General features: G+C 38.8%; 1 protein-coding gene across 1 annotated transcript; it reads right to left on the bottom strand.

Moving 5' to 3' along the window:
* Positions 1 to 659: 659 nt before the first annotated feature.
* Positions 660 to 21,654, bottom strand: LOC143348659 (prohormone-2). Its single transcript, XM_076779217.1, has 9 exons — positions 21,497 to 21,654; positions 17,578 to 17,695; positions 17,160 to 17,255; positions 16,790 to 16,922; positions 16,492 to 16,701; positions 9,642 to 9,743; positions 9,484 to 9,566; positions 7,415 to 7,662; positions 660 to 7,195 (listed from the first exon to the last, which is right to left on the bottom strand). The coding sequence occupies exons 2-9, from the start codon at positions 17,693 to 17,695 to the stop codon at positions 7,109 to 7,111; spliced, it is 1,077 nt and encodes a 358-aa protein (XP_076635332.1). The 5' UTR covers positions 21,497 to 21,654; the 3' UTR covers positions 660 to 7,108.
* Positions 21,655 to 22,015: the final 361 nt, after the last annotated feature.

Genomic DNA, 22,015 nt, shown 5'->3' with positions numbered 1-22,015 from the left:
AAACGGTTACCGTGCTTCGTCTTCGATTCGATATCAACGGAAGGCTGATCGCAAAGCAACTGTATCAGATCGACGTCATCGTGCTCAGTCGCGATGTGAAGAGGCGCTAAGTAATCCGATCTTCTGCAGTTTACGTCAGCTCCCTAGGCGGCGTTGCAGTCGAAGTTATTACCGTTCGAATATCACGATATCGCAGTTCGATTTATTTTCATACCTCAGATAGCGCCTGCCTCGCGATGGGAATGTGTCGCATGGCGCAAGCCTGCAATAATTTCCAATTAACGTTGGCGTCAATCGTTTCTGGCCAAATAGAGGGATCGACGATGGTCACGCGTTGAGACGGTAGTTTCTTCATTTAAAATGAAAGATAATAACGGATTAAAATGACACGATTAAAGCAGGGAGACCAGAAATATTTTGAGGAACAAATTGGTTATTACGATTGCAAGAGTGGACAGCGATCGTGTCTTTTTTCCTTTGCGAATATAACAAACGTGAAGTAATTTCAATCCGTGTATTATTTGAAACCGATGACTCATTTTCAGCTGTTTTCACACACAGTTTAATTAATGTAATTACTGGACTCCGGATTTTTATGCAATTTCATATTTTATTTTTTTTTTTATGAAAGGAAAAAATTTTTTTTTCACAGGAAGGAATACATCTGAATAGAATATAGTTATTTATTATTATTATTTGTTTATTTCGTTACAATATTATATATCGTTCGATCGAAAGCACCATTGGTTTGAAAAATATTTACGGCGCCGAATGACACAACTTCTTTTGATTTGAAATGCACACGCATATACAAGGGCGTAGCCAGGGTGGGGCAAATTGAGGTATTTGCCCCTTCCTAGCTATTCGTAAATAAATTTTAAGTTCAATTTTTTTTTTTTTTGGAATTAAATGATAGAAACAAGCATTCGATACGTTGTATATATTGTATTAGAAAATAAGTAATTATCAATTAAGTTGTAGCATAGCATGTTTGCCATTTTCTAGACAAAATTCTGACTACACCCTTGCGCATATAGAATCGAACGCTTACACGATGTTTATTATAATATGCACACATAGTCGTATATCCATTCTAATGTAAAATAGTCGACAGAGAGTTTCATCTTTTGTTGTTGTTGTTGTTGTTTTTAAATATATTGTGAGTGGTTCGCTCAGTCGATCAGTAATTGACGACCATTACTATAGAGAAGTTTCGGAATTCGTTCGTATTTATACGTGCCGCTACAATTTCGGTGGGCGTTGTCCTTCTATTTTCCGATAAATTATCCTCGAGCAAAAAATACATAGGTCTTTCACGCGTTTTAATACTACAATTGTCCAAGATGTTAGAATAAATTTTCATAAAATCGATAACAAGAAGTTTTAGCAAATCTGGAAAATGCTCCAGCTCCGTCATCAAAAAATTTTACAATCTTTGGTTACGCAATTATTTTTTTTTCATTTAAGTTTAAACACCATCGAAATACGATTTATTTTGTCACGTTTAGAATCGAATATGCATTAATAATAGTTTAGAAGAGGTACATATCTCGATAAGGATGCACGTCGAGACGAAAGATTCTTAATCGTACGAGAAGAACTTTAGAAACGTTTATCACCACGATAACGCACAGCTTACTAGGATTTTTGATCAAAATTTACAGCAGCGTTTCCCAAACTGTGGTTCACGAACAAAAATTACCAATCGAACGAACAAAATAAATAAATCTTGTAACTATTCATATTAATTTTATCACATTTTGAGCAGTAAATATCAATCTTTGTATAATTTCACCCACTTAATGTGGCTGATCAAAAACAAATTTATTTTTATAGATGAGAAAACCCCATTAATGTACATAAAGATTTATAGATATACGTTTCCGAAGATGTGTATACAGAGTGTTTGGCTATTTCGGGGAAAAATTTTAATGTGAGATTCTAGAGACCAAAATAAGACGAAAATCAAGAATACCAATTTGTTGATTGAGGCTTCGTTAAAAAGTTATTAACGTTTAAAGTTATGCCTGTAGAACGGCAACTGTGAACAGCTACGCGCGCGCGATAGGTTGAAGCAGGCCAGTCCTAGTGGTTCTCACTCACAAAACTGCAAGGCTACGTCAGCAAGTACTGTCCTCCGCTGACTTGAAGTCCCGTGGAAGGAATGCGAGAAAAGTAGAGGGGATACACCTATTCCCACGTACTCATTGATCTCTAGCTCGCTATTCGTCGCGGGAGCAAGATAGATAGATGGACGGTCCCCCACTCCTCTTGCCCCTAGCCGTCCTGTGGGACTTGACAGTACAGTGGTCCGCTGACTTGAAGTTTCGCGAGACGACACAGGGGCAAAGGACCGCCCATTTATCTATCTCGCTCCCTTCCTCTCAGGCGGTCCACACGTGTGTGTAACTGCCGCGACGAATAGCGAGCTAGAGATCAATGTGTGCGTGGGAATACGTGTATCCCCTCTACTTCTCCCGCATTCCTTCGAGTCAGCGGAGGACAGTAGAGTTTCTCGTGCTGAGTGAGAACCACTGTCGCGCGTAAAGTTTGGGAAACGTTGATTTCTAAGCTTTGCCATGCTCAAAATGGTTCCGTGGGCCAGCATTACAAATGTCAGCGATAACGTTCATTTCAAGGACGCGCTTTTAATCGTCTAGAAGCAACGATCGTTAATTCTTTTACTGGAAAAATATACGCTGTCCAGGATTTAGTTTGCGATAAGAATACAGTGCGCCTTTAGGAAAAACAAAGACGAAGCATGCTCTTGTTCTGCTCCGTTCGACAATTTTGCAGTCACGTCACAAACTGACACGTTCGAGTGGTTTTTATTGTGAGAGATTTTGCGATCGAAACGTTTTATACAGTTTAACGGAGCATTGTTGTTTAACGTAACACCGACGTTCGATATTGGCGCGCTTTTTCGTTAAGACACGAACTTCCTGAATACCTCTTATCGATATCAATGAAACGCAAATCCCCGATTGATCGATATTCCCTTTAATTATACAATACGTAATCAATACTTCTCGTCATCTATAGTAACATTAATTACATATATAATAAATACTGAATTTATTCTCATCGTCTCGATAATACTTAGTCTAGAAGTAAGTCTAATTATACGCTAAACGATCGTCAAAAATATATAGCATTAAGTCACAAAAAGTTTTCTTTCCGCGCCGATCATTCCGAGTCGATCGGTCAGTCGTTCGCTCGTTATTTCTTTTTTTATATTTTTTTCTATATTCATTAGCCTTAACAAGCAAACAATAAAACGTCCTCGGCTTCCCTTCGAATCTGTTCGTTAAGGCTAATGAACGCGCTAATTTTTTTTTTAAATCAAAAACAAGCACGAGACCATATTGTTATTTTTTTTGTTTCTCTGTTTACTTCTTTTTTCTTCGTTTGTAATTGCCTATCGTCGTTGCGAAATCATACGTGACGTTTCAAGCGCACCGACCAGACGACGAGAAACAAGAGAAAAAGAAACGACAGAAGAAACGAAGAAAGCTACTCAGTCTCCTCGGAAACTTTTGTCGCAATGGAAGGCCGTGTTCGGTTTCAATTGAAAATAATCGTCGGTCGTACTTCCCTTAGTTTCCCATTTCGTTACGTTCCAGTGACAATGGTAAGACGATGGATTATCGGTAAAAGGTGTTTCACACTTTACACTCGCAAGTTGAGGCGAAAATTGAGGCTCAAAATTAGTTTTAGTCATTTTCTGTCGTTCAGCCCTTTTACCTTCAAGCCACTGTGGTACATTGCTTCGACAATTTGACGAACACCAGAGACCAGGCAAATTTTCATTCAAACGGTCCACGTTTCATTTGTTACTCGAAATATTGATCCAGATAAGAATTTTAACCATCTCTGGGGCGTCAATTAATACATCTTCGTGGAATGGAAATGTCGACGTTTTACACTGATCGTACAGTTACACAGTTATATTTAAATTAAAATTCGAATTTAACCCCTTCCTTAATTCACGAATCATTTTTCTGTAATTCTTTGGCCAATAAATGTCTTTCGCGTTTAAAAAGAAATTCATTCGGTAAGGGATTACCATACTATATGACAAGTGTGTTTAACGATTTATAGGTTATGTACCCGACGCGCGCAAAACAACGCACGATCCTAGGCTTGAATTTAATAGGGTTAGTTCCGTCCAATTTACAATGTACATTACTGTCCAGTAACAATAATATATTACTGATCGTTCGATAAACTAGGGTCAGTAATATTTATAGGCATTTTCGCTATCATTTAAGATGCAGTTCGATAAATATTACATCTAGCACAAAGTGGTATAGGTAATGTTCGCTGGGATTAGAGGTCCTGCTATCGACAAAGTTACAGAAAATTCAGTGTATCGATGATATCGTTAAGATAACGATAAGACAAATTTAATTTTAATATTTCTTTAAGAGATGTTCGTACAATATCCTCTGTCTTCATTTAAGCAACGACGAGAAACATTTTGTTGACGTTGGAAAATTTCCTGGTTTTCGCGAAATATTTCTTCCAGTTTCTTTATTTATCTGTTGAAAAACATCGATAACCAATAGCAGCACTCCTAACCACGATCTCGATTTCAGATCGAGTTACAAAACTTGAACTTCCAGATTCGAATTCAGCTTGAAAAATTGAACATCGTCGAGATATGTATTAAATGCTCGTCAAACAGTTACGTATTAATTTTTGCCAGTTATTTAGCGTAAATATCCATATATGTATAGTTTCGTACACGGCTAGAAAATTAATTGACGATTATATTTAAAGTATAATGGTAGGAGCATGGAGGAATGTTATTGGACGTCGAATATAAAGTGTGAATCCAATAAAAGATATGTCGTAGCGTTTAACATCGAAGGTATCTTTGGATTTAAAACTGATATTTTCAGTACTCGATATACACTGTTCTGCTATACCTCACTTCCTCTCTCTCTCTTTGTCTTTGCAAAGTAAACTAAACAGATGAAATACAAACACGAGTCTTACGAACAAGCTTCGATCGAATTTGAATCGTTTTGCTTGCTTCTTGATAACAGACGCTAAATGCAATATGTGTATGAGAATTTTCACAGACGCGAAACAAATGATAGGTTAGGAAATTACGTTCCTCCGAGAATCGTCTGTCGTTCTGAATTCGAGGGCCATAAAATCGTGCGTCACTCTTTACTTCCACGGATTAAAAGTCTCGTCCTCGATCTTCTCATTCGATCTTTCTTTCTTTAAATATTTCGAAAATTACACACGACTCGACTGGATCGTTCCGTACGATCGATCGTTTGTGACTATCGTGACGAAACATTCGTTTTGTTTACATCTCGATTGTATTTCAGTCTTGATCACAATGTGAACACTGGAAGAAGGCTTTGTTTAATAATTTATCATATACAGTGATGGGATTTGTTACGTTTTAAATCACTTCGAATCTGATTCAAGCTACCAAAGGTTCTATATCCGTTTAACCATTTCGTGTCTGCATTTAGATGCAATGAATATCATATTTTTTCATACAGATCAGTCTATTTTGTTGTAAATATGGGATTGCAGAAAAAAAGGCAATATCACTGATTTACCACCGGTTGGTAACCTCGTAAATGCAGACTGTTTTAAGCACTGAATATAATGATAAATAGTGCACTAATTTTTAAAAATAATGCATAAAAGAAAAGTACATAGTTTATATTGTAAACGCAATGTAAATATTTCAATCCTCTGTATATCGTTGGTGGATATGGAAGGGTTAAGACAAAGTGCAGGTAAATAAAGTCATGTGATCGCGACGGGCCTATCACTCTAAACTGCTTCACTTAAAAACCGAATAAACCTCATAAATCGTAAATAAATATTATCGTAGTAGTTCTGTTTAATGTTTGGCTGATAGTGACTGGTACAAGCGTCTCGCGAGTTTGGAATTGCTGTTGCACGTTGTGGTCTGTGTTCCTTAACCTAACTTTTCGTACGTATATCATAAGAAAAGAAAATGCAATCTGTTAGAATTGGTCGTTCAAATGACAGCAATTAGGCCCTTTATCCTAGTTCTCATTGCGATCAGAATTGAAGTACGTTGATTTCGTGTCGTTAACGAAAGTTTGATTAAAATACGTATCACGCGTATTAAAGCGATCGAACGAAACAGTCGAAGTGAGTCGCGTTTAAACACGAATTTCAGAAATATTTAATATTTTGATACGATCAACAAAGCCAATAATCTGTCTCCCCTCTTTACCTCGTCTCGTTCTCAAATTCTACTGTTATCTATCGGATGGAATGCTACGTCTACGCCGTACGAGCTAACCCATGGAAAATAGCTAATCTTCGTCATTTGTATCAGTCAGAAAAATCGTAAAATCAAGCCTGAGGGTAGTTTGATTCGAATACTACGATTGTTTAACGATTTCAGTCGTGGCGTGATCGCCAGGGGTTCCCAACCACCCCCGGCGTTGCACGCGCGAGGAGCTTAAAAACTGTAATTTCACCGTTTAAAGCGAAAAAGGTACAAGAGCACGCTGAAGGTGAGATTCTTTCGCACGTGGCTCCTTAATCTCGATTAACGTTACTAGATCTTTCATAGAAAACAGTCTAGAAGTGCAAGAGTCTAAAGATTTTTGTGGTCAATTGTATTTAACGAAAAAAAGAGAGAATAGAAATTATTCAGGGCGTTATCGATGGAAGAAAGTTAGTGCAACGCCGTTGGCTAAACGATTCAGACGTGAAACTAAGCGGTGTATTGTCTCTTCAGCAGGCTCTTGTAGATCGTGAATAGTCTTTCTGAGCACCGTGTTTCTTAAAGTAAGAAGTAGTCTTTTCTTGTTTCGCTTCTCGAGCACGTATTGCTGTGTTCACAACAAAGACATAATGGCTAAAAAGAAGGGGGACGTCAGAGAGGGACGCTCGCCGAAAAGACTGCGAAACCGTTTTTTTTTCTTTTGTGTATACGTGAATCCGAAAACGTTCAGTTCCGTTTACCTTCTTTCTCGTGCTAGACTGTTAGGTTAGGATACCTTTCGCTGTTTCCCCGATTAAGTCCTCGATAGTTTCGGTTAGTTTTTTTTTTTCTTTTTTGGTTTGTTTGGTTTGTCGAGCAGTGGCGAATCGTTTAATAGACTAGACGGTGTTGGTAGGGATATCCTCGCGATTGAGAACCGATTTGGAATTGAGCAGAGCCGGAGTAAGGATCGTACGCCTGTAAAATAGAGCGAAAACTGATAAATTTATGACCATTTATTTCTGTATCACATATCGTTTTAATAAATACAAAATACGATCGTTTCGTTCGTAATACGTCACGTATTGGCTCCCGATTGGTAGATATCTATTGTAATTAAACACTCGGTTAAATTTTGTTTCGAGGGACCGAATTATTCACCCTAGTTTCTTTGTTCGCCTAGTTCTACTGCGTTACCTGCGAGCGTTTCCTGGCGACCATAAACCTCTTCTCTGGCGCGTTGTAGTAACTTTGCTTAGGATAAACGAGACCGTATTGAGGGTTGCTGTACTGAGAAGCGCCTTCGTATTGTTGGCCGTACTGGTTGCCATATTGCTCGTAGTAGTTCGGAGGATGGGTACGCACGATTCCAATGTCAGACGACGACAAAGAATCGACGCTGTAGTGGCGGGGAGGATACACTGGGGAGCCCATCCATGGAATGACTGCACGAACAAGTCACAAAATTAGATACACGTTGCCTGGTAGAATAAACATATTACAGTAATTTTCCTTCTCTAGCAATTATTTTCCTACGGTATAATTTTTCAACCGTGAACAATTTGATTTTCTGGCGATTCTAGAAAAATAAAATAAAATAAAGAAACAAATTTCGAAAGAGAAATATAAAAAATACAGAAAAAGAATTCGATTAAACGTCGAGATTAAAAACGCTGATTCCACATTTATCTTCGCCTTTATGCGAAGCCGGATCTTCGGCTTTAGTAACAATGAAAACTAAGTATAGAAATTAACTGGACGTAATGTCAGCCAATCGAACCCAATAAAAAATGTAGGCCCAAATATAAATAAACTTTACCGAAGGGCTGCAGGTATATCGGGTTAAGTATTTCTAAAGCCCTTTTTGCTTCTATTTGTCAATACAAACTTTTTTGTTGAGAAAAAACATTTCAAATCGTTTTGGAAAAATTATTCTCGATTGTGGGGGTCAATTACAATCATTTTTGGTGGACAGACATACCCCCGAAATCCTACCCATTTTCTAGAAAAAAATTCGAGAAGGTGTGAAATTTTTCGACGTAGAAAAAACATTTCAAATCGTTTTGGAAAAATTATTTTCGGTTGCGGGGGACAATTACAATAATTTTTGGTGAATATACATAACCCCGAAATCTTGTGCATTTTCGAGAAAAAAATTCGAGAAAGTGTGAAATTTTTCAGCGGAAAAAAAAAATTTGAAATCGTTCTGGAAAAATTATTTTCGGTTGCGAGGGTCAATTACAATCATTTTTGGTCATTACACATACCCCCGAAATCCTATTCATTTTCTAGAAAAAAATTCGAGAAGGTGTGAAATTTTTCGACGTAGAAAAAACATTTCAAATCGTTTTGGAAAAATTATTTTCGGTTGCGGGGGACAATTACAATAATTTTTGGTGAATATACATAACCCCGAAATCTTGTGCATTTCCGAGAAAAAAATTCGAGAAAGTGTGAAATTTTTCAGCGGAAAAAAAAAATTTGAAATCGTTCTGGAAAAATTATTTTCGGTTGCAAGGGTCAATTACAATCATTTTTGGTCATTACACATACCCCCGAAATCCTATTCATTTTCTAGAAAAAAATTCGAGAAGGTGTGAAATTTTTCGACGTAGAAAAAAGTTTTCAAATCGTTCTGAAAAAATTATTCTCGATTGTGGGGGTCAATTACAATCATTTTTGGTGGACAGACATACCCCCGAAATCTTGCGCATTTTCGAGAAAAAAATTCAGTTCAGACGGAACTTTAAACGTTAATAACTTTTTAACAAAGCCTCCATCAACAAATTGGTATTCTTGATTTTCGTCTTATTTTGGACTCTAGAATCTCTCATTAAAATTTTTCCCACGGGTGGCCGAACATTCTGTATAGTTGCGAAAAAAGAACAAAGTTTATTCGGAAATTGAAAACATTAATGCTTGAAGTAATTTTTCCTTTAAAGTGGTTGGGTGTTCCCGGTTAATACTTCAGACATTCTTTATACGCCTCATGCTCTATGACCTCGTTCCCGTCTTTGCATTTTTAATCTCTGTGGTACGACTACCCTCACTCGAGGGGTCTACCTTGCTTTCTAGATAAAAAAGAAATCGATTAATTATTTTGTACAAATTTTTTTTAATCTTTTTTTTTTTTAAATTTGTTTTGTCGATTGTTTTTATCGATTACGATCGATTGAATTTTTTACTCGTCGAACGTGAAAGATTTCTTAAAGAAAGAAGGTAGAAGTAATGAGAATATTTTTTTAACTTCTACGTTTTAAACTTACTATTTCGAGGATCGTCTTCTTCGAGGATGTTGCCATCGTCATCCATATTCTCGTATTCCTCGTTCATGTACTTGTGCCAGTTTCTACGTAAAAATTGACTTCTGTGAAATCTTACGTCGTCCATAATCAACGACATCATAGAGTCTATTAATTCTTACCGGTTACGACGTTCGTTTTCCCACAGGGAGAGGAGGGTCAACACGTCCTCCGGATCGATGTCCAATTCCCTCTTGAATCGCGGTTCTTGGTAAATCGGAACGCTGAAAATGGCAAATTGAATAATTTACAACGTCTTCAATCTATCGGAATTCATAACCTAGTATAAAGTTTCAAGTCTAAACTGTTAAAGATGGGAGAATATGCTATAGCGAGTAGTTTAAACAATTTCCATAGTAATAATAAATGCACAGAGGCTACTCGACGTCAGATATTCAAGATAAAGCCAAGTATTTGTTTCTGTTAGGGGATAATCTCCTGTGAATGACATAGGTGGTGATTTGGTTGTGGAAGTTGGCAGTGATGATGGGTGAGGTTGGTAGTAAGGAGTGAGAGAGGAATACCGTGGGTGTCGAGGAGACAAAAGAGACACGGGGAGTTTTTTGGTTAAGGTGTTTTTTGTATATTGTTATAAACAAATCTGTTATTTAAAAAGAAAGTAATACAACAGTTTCAATCATTTTACTCGACTGTTTTTCGAAAACGATATTAAAAACGAATGTGGTTATTTTCAGACATTTAATTCCTTCGAAATGATTCGTTACAGTATCGATGTGAAACGCACATGTACCGAACCAAGTTCCAATCTCATCTCTGGGTATCGGTATAGACCAAACAGTATTAATTACAAAGGCATCGGTATCACAAAGCGACGCTCTTGGCCTGACATTTCGTTATCTTTCGATAATTTTTATTGCCGCGGCATCGAATCGTCGCTACCGTAATCGTATCGTACCGGTTGCTACCAAACGGTATCGGTTTTCCATTCGCGCGAGCAGATTGGAAGCGCAAAGCGTCCTGAATGAAAGGCTCCCTCGAACGAAAGAACGATCCTCTAAGCACCAATACGACCAGCGGGATCGTACGCGTTTGCGCCAGCCAATAGTAGGATATTGTCCTAGGTCAGGTCCCCTGGAGCATGCCTGGTGCATGCTCTGTCGCAGATGATCGATACAACGCCACCCCGAGTAATACTCTCAGCTGATTGGTTGGTCATATGCCAAAACGGCACCGACTCGTCAGGTGGTTTCATTCAGCTTTTCGATTGAAAGCATCCCACGGGAAAAACGCTCGCAGTAACAAAAAGTAAAAGTTTCGGTATTCGTAGAATAAACTTTCCGTACTCCGTAGTACGCAACGCGATCGAATATTTAGCGTTCTTTTCTCTTCCAACGAGTTAACGTCGCTTCTGTTCATCGTCCGTACAGCGAAAACGAAATTCGACACCGTCGGATATTTATACACGGCGACGTCTCCGAGGTCGCCTTTATCTTTTACGACCGTAGTCGACAGTCGAAGAAAAGTGAGAGCAAATGAGAAAAAGCATCGTTTGCTGGCACTCCAAGCTCGTGTCGTTTTTTATTTTCGAATTTTTCGGTTGCGGGGGTCAATTACGATCATTTTTGGTGAATAGACATACCCCCGAATTCTTGCACATTTTCGAGAAAAAAATTCAGTATGAGCGGAACTTTAAACGTTAATAACTTTTTAACGAAGCCCCCATCAACAAATTGGTATTCTTGATTTTCGTCTTATTTTGGCCTCCAGAATCCCCCATTAAAATTTTTCTCAGAGGTGGCCGAACACCCTGTATTATGCATTCACATAAATTACTAAAGTGTTCCATGAATAAAAATGACATGTAATAAATGTCAAAGTATATCAGTTTTATATTATGATAAGAAAGATTTGTATGAAAATTTTACGGAACTAATCCACAGTGTAATTCGAAGGTGTGTTTCGGTAGGAAAGCAGTGGAACAATATGGGGGAAAAGATGGAGGACATCTCTCTATCGAGCAAGGGCAAAAAATGAATCTTGGAATATCTTCGAAAAAAAATTTTGACGCTTTAATATTGCGGTTTATCTCCTGACGCAGATATCCGATTGCAGATCGGATTACGCCATTTAGGCTACGACTCGGCGACCAAATTCTAGAAATGTACTATTAGGAGCTGTGAGAGATCTCGAGACAGTACCGCCAAACTAAACAACGCGAGGGGCAAGGGAAATCGGCTGTCTGCTCCGCCTAATCCCTTCCACTTTTACGGTTCTTGATTATTATTGGCCGAGTCGATCGCGTAACGAAGAACGCGAACGAAACAAAATGCGACGGAACGAGATACAGCGACAGTGAGTGACACTAAGGAGCTAAGAAGCGAGGAAAATGGACGAAACGTGAAACCGATTCGCGTCGTTTAGTTTGCCGGTAGTGTCTCAACGTATCAGCTTCCCATCATTTCTTAGAATTCTTTGCTCGAGTCGAACCTCGGCGTTATCTACAGTTCGCGTGAATTGCAACGGTTCGAGTCCTGAAACGAACTACTTTCGGTCCCGATCGTTGGACATTTTGTATTCGTCCAGTGGTGGGGTTAAGAATTTTACTCGAAGAGTAGAAAATCTTTTCCACGAATAGAGAGACTTTACACGTATTTTAGTTAGAAAAGCATTCGAAGCTGCCTATTATTTCTGCTCGTGACGGGTCTCGAAGCGGTTCGAACTTTCGTGATTTGCACGTCCGTCGGCCCGGAGCCTTTGTTTTCCGCGTTTCGTTGCACGGCCGTGTCGCGCGCTGCATACGAATTCAGCCGGGGCTCCGTGAATTATCATGCATCTCGCGGAAGCTAGGACAGTTAACTAGGCGCTTATTCCCGTCAGCTGATTGGCTGCTGATATGCGAAGCAATAGCGAGAGAGCCTGACCTACTTTCGCTGGCCGGTTCCATTCAGCTTTTCGTGGACCCACCCCTTGGAAATCTACCCTATTGCGTCACGAGTATCGAACGAGTCTCGATGACTGCACCAAACTGTGCGCGTCTACACACGCCCCACACACCTACACTGCGGAGTCGAGTAAAATCTTTATTCGTGAATGATAGATTCTATTTTTAAACGAACTTACAAACGAAACGTAAAAGAAACTTTTATTATTCCTTTATTTAATCTGAGCTTTCAATTTAATTATTTTACGAAGCCCTTTGAATTTTCTAACAATGCTATTTTCTATTTTGTACTAATGCAATACGCAAAATCTTATTCCATACTTCTTATATAACGATGTTTACAACAATGCGTGTTGTAGAACAGTCGAATGTCTAATGATCTTTTTGAGAGTGTTTTAATTAATTTAAATTCACCGTGCAACGTCACGTTTGTAATTAATATTCCGAGAAGTTCGTTAGCAATGTATATTCCGCGCTTCTCTGAGCCTGCGAACCAATTAAGAAGTACTAACTGGAATTTAAATGGGACGCTGCCGTCAGCAGATTGAAAAAATTTTCGCAGGACATCGCAGTTTCAGATTAAAGCTTTAATGAAAGGAATTTTACCCGCATCTCTCGCGTATTTATGCACGTAATTGGTTTCATTTGTTTATCTTTATCTTCACACATTCGAAATGAACAAGATTAGTCGTCATTGTTCTTACGAAATTTATGTTTGTAATGCGATTTATTTTAATTATTTTTCAACGTGAATTATGCAACGCGATCGAAGGATTATAAACGGGGATGGAACGTACAAGAAACGTGCGTGGAAAAAAGTTTTACGCGTTTAACGGCTCAACGAAATCCGATTGAAATATCCGCATCACGGACGCAGTTTCGTGACACTTTATCGAAACTATTTCTTCCCATTGTTTGTCTCTAGTTTCTCACAAGTTTCGACGAGTCTTTCTTCCCTGGCTATGGGAAATTAGTATCGGCGCGTGTATGCGCTCAGGCGGTGACCTGTGACATTCATTTACAGGTCAGGCAATGCACACTCGTGTCTAGGTTTGCGTGTAAAAATAAAAGTTTGACGTAAAGAGCTCTACCGGCTGACTTGAAAATAATTGATCACGCTCTGACGTACCGCGGAACGTCACCGTCCACGTTCGACTTAATTAATGAAAGCAATTTTACGTCACACACTGTCGCCGCAAATACCATCGGCAACCTTCGACGAAGAAACTATCGATTTTCAATTGAAATTTACACGCAAACCTCCCCTGTCGCGATTTACCACACAAACCTTCGATTAATTTTTTCACGTTTTTAAAAAAAATTCAAAATAATCGATGCTTATAATTTTTTTAATTGTCATGCAAAAAAAACGTTCCCATTGTGTCTGGTCAAATTATTTTCACAGACAAGTTAACGAATTTGACTATCAGCGAGCAGTCGAATGAAATGAACGATCAAAACGTATACAGGGTGTTCGACCAACCCTGGGAAAAATTTTAATGGCGAATTTTAGAGGCTAAAATAAGACGAAAATCAAGAATACCAATTTGTTGATGGAGGCTTCGTTACAAAGTTATTAACAATTAAATTCAAAAACTTCAAATCGTTCTGGAAAAATTATTTTCGGTTGCGAGGGTCAGTTACAATCATTTTTTATGAATACACATACCTTCGAAATCCCATCCACATTCGAGAAAAAAAATCGGATAGATGCCGAAATTTTTCGGTGAAAAAAAAAAATTTCAAATCGTTCTGGAAAAATTATTTTCGGTTGCGGGGGTTAATTACAATAATTTTTGGTGAATAGACATACTCCCGAAATCCTGCGCATTTTCGAGAAAAAAATTCGGGTAGCTGTTGAAATTTTTCGACGAAATTAAAAGATTTCAAATCGTTCTGAAAAAAATATTGTTAGCTGTGGGGGCCAATTACAATCATTTTTGGTCAATACACGTACCCCCGAAATCCTACGCATTTTCGAGAAAAAAATTCGGGTAGCTGCTGAAATTTTTCGACGAAATTAAAAGATTTCAAATCGTTCTAAAAAAATTAGTTTTGGTTGCGAGGGTCAGTTACAATCATTTTTTATGAATACACATACCTTCGAAATCCCATCCACATTCGAGAAAAAAAATCGGATAGATGCCGAAATTTTTCGGCGAAAAAAAAAAATTTCAAATCGTTCTGGAAAAATTATTTTCGGTTGCGGGGGTTAATTACAATAATTTTTGGTGAATAGACATACTCCCGAAATCCTGCGCATTTTCGAGAAAAAAATTCGGGTAGCTGTTGAAATTTTTCGACGAAATTAAAAGATTTCAAATCGTTCTGAAAAAAATATTGTTAGCTGTGGGGGCCAATTACAATCATTTTTGGTCAATACACGTACCCCCGAAATCCTACGCATTTTCGAGAAAAAAATTCGGGTAGCTGCTGAAATTTTTCGACGAAATTAAAAGATTTCAAATCGTTCTAAAAAAATTAGTTTTGGTTGCGAGGGTCAGTTACAATCATTTTTTATGAATACACATACCTTCGAAATCCCATCCACATTCGAGAAAAAAAATCGTATAGATGCCGAAATTTTTCGGTGAAAAAAAAAAATTTCAAATCGTTCTGGAAAAATTATTTTCGGTTGCGAGGGTTAATTACAATAATTTTTGGTGAATAGACATACTCCCGAAATCCTGCGCATTTTCGAGAAAAAAATTCGGGTAGCTGTTGAAATTTTTCGACGAAATTAAAAGATTTCAAATCGTTCTGAAAAAAATATTGTTAGCTGTGGGGGCCAATTACAATCATTTTTGGTCAATACACGTACCCCCGAAATCCTACGCATTTTCGAGAAAAAAATTCGGGTAGCTGCTGAAATTTTTCGACGAAATTAAAAGATTTCAAATCGTTCTAAAAAAATTAGTTTTGGTTGTAGAGGTCAATTACAATAATTTTTGGTGAATAGAGATACCCCCGAAATCTTGCGCATTTTCGAGAAAAAAATTCAGTACGGTCGGAACTTTGAACGTCAATAACTTTTTAACGAAGCTTCCATCAAGAAATTGGTATTCTTGATTTTCGTCTTATTTTGGCCTCTAGAATCCGCCATTAAAATATTTCCCAGGGATGGCCGAACACCTTGTGTAATTATTCGACTGGAAAATAACAGAATTCGAAATTTTGATTGAATAGCGTATAATTCGATGGCAGTCTTCTGGAAATACCCCGTCGTATAAGAGGGAGAAGAAAATGGGACGAATCAGTTTCGTTGCGATTGAACGTTACGGCTTCGAAGCGAATAATGGTGTTATTTCGGTCGAACAAACTCCGTTGATGATCAACCGCGATAACCACAGCCTCTTCAAGTCGTATTGAACGACTTGGTCGTCAAGTCGACCGACGTTCCTGGCAAGGGCAACGCCCTCGCCAACCTTCTCATCCCCATTCAGAAGAAACGTCGAAGAAAAAGGGGGATGTCCCGAGCCAGAGGGTGGGAATGATGGGTGGGTTACACCAAGTCGATTCACCCTGTTCCACAGGTGAATTCGCTCCAGCATACCCCGACTGGGTTGCGTGAAACTCGCTTGATCTACGATCACGACCGATCTATGATCTTATTTCGAGATCGTTTCGAGATATTTTGATTTAAAGTTTTCTACGCACACGGTAAATGAATTATTTAACAACTTTTAGTAAAATAAGTTGTGGGTAAGTGGATAAGGTGGTTGACTATGAATCTCTAGGTAGTACGTTCGAATCCTCGCTTTTTGTTACTACTTTTTTTTGTTATTTTCTTTTTAATACAACTTCGAAATGAAAAAATACTTTATTTATTTGATTTATTTTTTCATTTCAAAGTTGCATTAAAAATAAACGAAAAAAAAACAGGAAAACAGAGGGGGGGATTCGAACGTGCTACCTACAGATAAGTAGTCAACCACCCTACCGACGCACCAACAACTTGTTCAGTCGAGGAGTGTTAAATAATCAATTTACTGGGTGTGTGCAAAACCTTTAATCAAAATATCTTAAAAATGAAGGCCCATTGTTTGGAATACGAAATAGTCGAGACTCACCTTCTCTTGACCTGCGCCTGTACGGACTGCTGCGTGGCCGTTGGGGACTGGAACGAAGTGGTCGACGGTTTGGCGGTTGTAGATCCAGCGGTTGCGGGCTTATCGGACCTTTTCCGACGTTCCACGTGCAAGTAATAACGAGAGTACGGAGGAACGTCCCAGACCTGAGGCAGCTCATCGCCGAGCTCGTTCACCAGAACCTTGCCGTAGCTGTAACACGTGAACAAGCGCTGGGTTCTTAGCCGTCGGAATCGATTTTCCGAAATAAATCGCTTCCGTCCTTTGAGGGGACACTCACTCGTAATTCTTGTCGTAAGGGGAGAAAGAATCGCGATCGTAGAGACCGTTGTCCAGCGTCTTCGAGCGAGAGGACTTCTCCTCTTCAGCAAGGGCTACCTTCAATCCACCCAATCCCGACGAGGAAACGGTCCCTGGAACGAGCAAGAAAAACATCACGAACCTTTCGAAAAAGTAAACAATTTTTTTTAAAACTAGATAATTTATATTGAATCTGTTTTTAAGGTAAAGGAATAGAAGAATTTCCACGCCTGAACGAATAATATAAATCGATTTTAAAATGTCAGATTGGAATGTCTGACCCAGTATGGCTCTCTACTACTTGCAAGTTTCATCTTTCCTTTTGGCTGCAATTGAAATTCGATTCTTACTCTTCTCCGTGTTGGACGTGTAAGATGGGCCCGTGTTGCTATCCGCTTGTCGATTTTGTTGATTGCCGAACATCAACATTTCCTGTGCCCGTTTAGCTGGAAACAACACGCATTTCTGATAAGAGGAACGAACTAGGGTGCTCCACGCAGCGTTACACGCCGATTTTAATGATACTCCTCGCGTGAATGGATAGAGAATCTGTTTATCGATGTTTTCGGTTCAAATCGTTTTAACTATCGAACTATAGTATTCGTGAGTTATTCGTAATGACGATATTTATTTATTGTATCGATAAGCGTATTTAAAACAATATTTATGAACGTGTGCAGATCGGTCGGTAATGTATCGGAATCGGTCGGTAACGCTTCGTAGGGTCCTACTGTAACGAAAGAAAAATATCAAAACAACGCGTCTTACGTTTCGATCTCATGGTTTGGTCAGTCTGTTTTGCATCTTCCGCCAAGTTCGTTGGCAACGATTCGCCTATCATGACGAGCGAGCATAGAGTTAGTAACCACACCCAGTCGCGCGTCATCTAGAAACATGAATATTTACGATTGCACTCGTGGATCGACGCCGCCGTTAGAACCCTAAACTCGAACACACGTACTTCGAGCCGACTTTCGCGTAAATTTCTAACAGGCACGGAATTTTTAATTCTCGTTGAGGTTTAAGGGCCACGACGTTGTCGTTCCTTTTTTTTATCGACAGAAACAGGTCAGAGATGGTAGATTAAGAGCGTCGTTAGTGTAAAGTGTTCCCGTCGCGCGCAGGTCGAAGTTTACATTCCCTGCGATCGCGAGCAAATGAAGATAGCAGGTCACTACGAAAGAAGCTTAAATGTCACATAATGCGAAATGTCAGGAATCTATTTCTATTGCCATGTGAAAAATTAACGGGCATACCATGTCGGAAGTACTATAAGAGATCGCGAGTGTTTTCGTAGGATCACGCGAAAATCCAACGAATCGTCGGATTCGTTCCGTGAACCCGGTGCGTCGAGAGTTAATCGGAAAACCCGTGCTCGTGGTGCTTTGGGGGTTATGTTATGGCTAACAGCCTGAAAAATAACCTGACTTATGAACGCCCATTTTGAAGACGACCGAGCAATTTCGTCGAAATGTTTGATCCAGTTGTATCGAATAAAAGTACGTACTTTAACCTAAAAACCTACTAAATTCTTAATCATTTATAAATAAATATGTTAATGAAATTTATTGAAAGATATTTCTAGACATTTTGTACTTTTCTCGATGAGCATGACTCTGACTTAAGAATCTCGAATATTTTTTCTTAACATTCTGCGTTTTATTCGAAAATTTTCAAAATCGAACTGTTGCATCTCGCTTGTTAGTTCGGACAACAGAGATTCCGTATTGATTTTTGAAAAATTTGCTTCAACGACTAATTATTAGACTGCGAACGATTATTTGATCGAGTTTACCAGGTAGTTTCGAATCCCCTGCAGTTCGTGTTCGCCCCAAAGGTACACGAAACGCTGGAGGAGTCTCTACAAGCCCAACAAGTGGCTCTGATAATTTAATTACAAACACTCGGCAACTCGCGCGCAATTGGTTTACGTCGGCTCATGTTGTCACTAATCAGACGCGCAATTAACTAAATCCGATAGCTGGGCTCGAATCGCATAATCGTCGGCTCCTAATGGGCGTTCCGTCGATTCAAAATGTCGGGGTTCAGAATGTTACTTTAACGGTGCGAAACTTGATTAAGGTTAGTTGGGTAATAACGTAAAAACGGATATCACAACTATGTGAGTTTCCATTTTCCTGCATAGAAATGAAGAAAAGTACTCAAGATAAGACAAGTTTCGAAACATTTTCCTATAACTCCTACTATTTTCGATCTAGTTGGAACCTTGTAGTTCCTCTTTATACAGGGTGTTCAGCCACCCCGGGGAAAAATTTTAATGGGAGATTCTGAAGGCCAAAATAAGACGAAAATCAAGAATACCAATTTGTTGATTGAGGCTTCGTTAAAAAGTTATTAACGTGTAAAGTTACGCCCGTATTGAATTTTTTTCTCGAAAATGCGTAAGATTTCGGGGGTATGTCTATTCACCAAAAATGATCGTAATTGACCCCTGCATCCAAAAATATTTTTTTTAGAACGATTTGAAATTTTTTTTTTCCGTCATAAAATTTCACACCTTCTCGAATTTTTTTCTAGGAAATGAGTAGGTTTTCGGCGATAAGACTCTTCGCCAAAAATGATTGTAATTGACTTCTGCATCCAAAAATATTTTTTTTAGAACGATTTGAAATTTTTTTTTTTCGTCGAAAAATTTAGGCACCCTGTCGATTTTTCTTAAAAATTCCTTTTTCATTTTTAGTAATTTTGTTTGACGTCCTACAGAAAAGTTGTCTAATACATTTTTGTAGGTACCCATGAGCTCTGCTTCAGAAAAAAGTTTCATTGAAATATATTCACAATTGTAGGAGTTATGGCTGTTTGAAAATTGGACCATTTTTATAGGGTTTTTCTCATTTTGCGGGGTCAACGACCAACTTTTCGAATATTTTTACAATTTCTACATATTCTCCATCAAAATATGCGTAGTTTGCTTTTTTAAACATTAAAATCGTCCAATCCGTTCGGAAGTTATGACGTTTTAAAGATTCGCATGAAAATTCGGCCAGAAATTAGATTTTCGGTAAGGAATTTTTTTCTCGAAACTGAGTAGGATTTCGGGGGTATGTCTGTTGACCAAAAATGCTTGCAATTGACTGCTGCAACTAAAAATAATTTTTCGAAGACGATTCGAAAGTCTTTTTTTTTCACCCAAAATTTACAGCACTTACTCGAATTTTTTTCTCGAAAGTGGGTAAGATTTCGAAGGTATGTGTATTCACCAAAAATGATTGTAATTGACCCCCGCAACCGAAAATAATTTTTCCAGAATGATTTGAAATTGTTGAATTTAATTGTTAATAACTTTTTAACGAAGCCTCCATCAACAAATTGGTATTCTTGATTTTCGTCTTACTTTGGCCTCTACAATCCTTTATTAAAATTTTTCCCAGGGGTGGCCGAACACCCTGTATATAATTATTATTATACTGAATAATATAGAGCAAGTACCATGGATCGAAATTCGCGAGAACTTAATCGCGAATTAATTGATGTGAACGCAAGAGAAATGTTTCGTACGTTATTTTGGCGCGTAAAAATCTTCTCTTCCGTTTAAAGGGCGCTCTCTGAAGCGCTTGGAAACCACTGTTTTAAGGTTAGGTCGCAAAACATCAATTCACTGAACCTCGCCCTTTCACCTTATTTCTGTGCTACTATATAGGCTGTTTACCTACAGGTGGGCAATCTTCGAAATGTGATTCTACTCGGTGAAATAAAATGAAAAGCAAAACCAACGAAATTACTTTTGAGGCTCTTTTACTTTCCTATCTGTAACGATGGAAGTATTACTGTAACGAAAAAAAATGTAGAGAAATTTTTTTTTATAAAAAAAACACCAATGTAAATGCGGAGTTAAAAGTTTGTAAACACCGTCCGCGGTTTCGTGACTCTAAATTTATTTATTTTTCCCAGTACAGCGACTAAAGTTGCGAAACAAAATTTAAACGTAGAAATAAATAGGGGATCGGCACTTATGGCATTAATCAGGATTTAATGTCCGCGATAACGCGTCCAACATCTGCTCGTTCCACCGCGAAGCAATTTTCATTGGTGGTGCAATTAAACGTTCGATAGATAACGCGGGCCCGATAGCGTGGAGCAATTAATCCCATCAGACAAATAAAACAAAACCGGATATAGTAGAACCAGAAATCGCACACTTGTTGCGTCTAGAAACACTATAGCCATTTATCGCATTTGTATACGCGTCTATGCGACTTGCAATTAAAGATGCATTTCATTCACCGTATTTTCATTGACGTATCCGGTCCGAGACCTAAGGCGTCTGACTCATCTCCCCTCACCCCTTTAAAGAAAAAAAAAAAGTAAAAATTTCTATCAAACTTTACAATCTTTCAAAAAAAATGAAAATCTATTCTTGAAATAGAAAAACAATTTTTCTGGGTATATTTAAAAGGTGGAATCTATTCTTTCCACGAGACCTGTGAAACTTTCGTGCCGGAGGTAATAGAAAATTTTAATCGCGAAGTGAAATCTAACCTAACGACGAGTCCCTCCTATTCCTGGCCCTCTATTAATAACCGTACAATTTTAAACGTCCTTTATCTCACGAAACTTGGCCAATTAGATCGATCGGGAGATCGGCCACAAAGCCCCCTCCCTAATTTAAACGAAAACGAACCGGTAAAATTCAGAAGGCGATAGGGCTGTAAAAGGGAGATTTCACCTTTCTCGATTGCGTGCGGTGTCTCGAGTTTGTTCTTAGTCTCCGGTTCCAGCGGTCCGTTCGCTCCTGTCCGTGTTTTCTTCTCGCGTTGCTCCCGTAGGGTGCGGAGATGTTCCTTGCTCGTCTGATCGAGGTAGAATGAACGTCGGGGCTCGGCAGGGCGGCTAGAAAACCGGCTGAGGGTACACGGTCGATCAACCACCCCCCACCCGCGTTCAACGAGTATCCCCCTCTCCCCTTCCTAGGAACCACCCCTGACCGGCTGAACGCAGAGGGAGGGGGGTATGATGCGCACACGCGCACGATTATGCCAGAAGGTACGCGCGTTACTCGTACACACACCGGGTACTGTTGTGCCCCACGAAATAAAGTCTGCCCACGCGATGACCCCCGGACCACTAAGGCTCCTCGAGGCATCCTTGAAACCATTCTCCCACGTTGCAATCATGGCCCTTCGTTATTGTGTTTATAAAAAATTAAATTAAAAAGTTTCAGATCATTCTGAAAAAATTATTTTTG

This window comes from Colletes latitarsis, chromosome 11 (assembly GCF_051014445.1).
Source record: "Colletes latitarsis isolate SP2378_abdomen chromosome 11, iyColLati1, whole genome shotgun sequence".
Classification (NCBI taxonomy): domain Eukaryota; kingdom Metazoa; phylum Arthropoda; class Insecta; order Hymenoptera; family Colletidae; genus Colletes; species Colletes latitarsis.
This window is presented reverse-complemented; position numbering and strand designations above follow the sequence as displayed.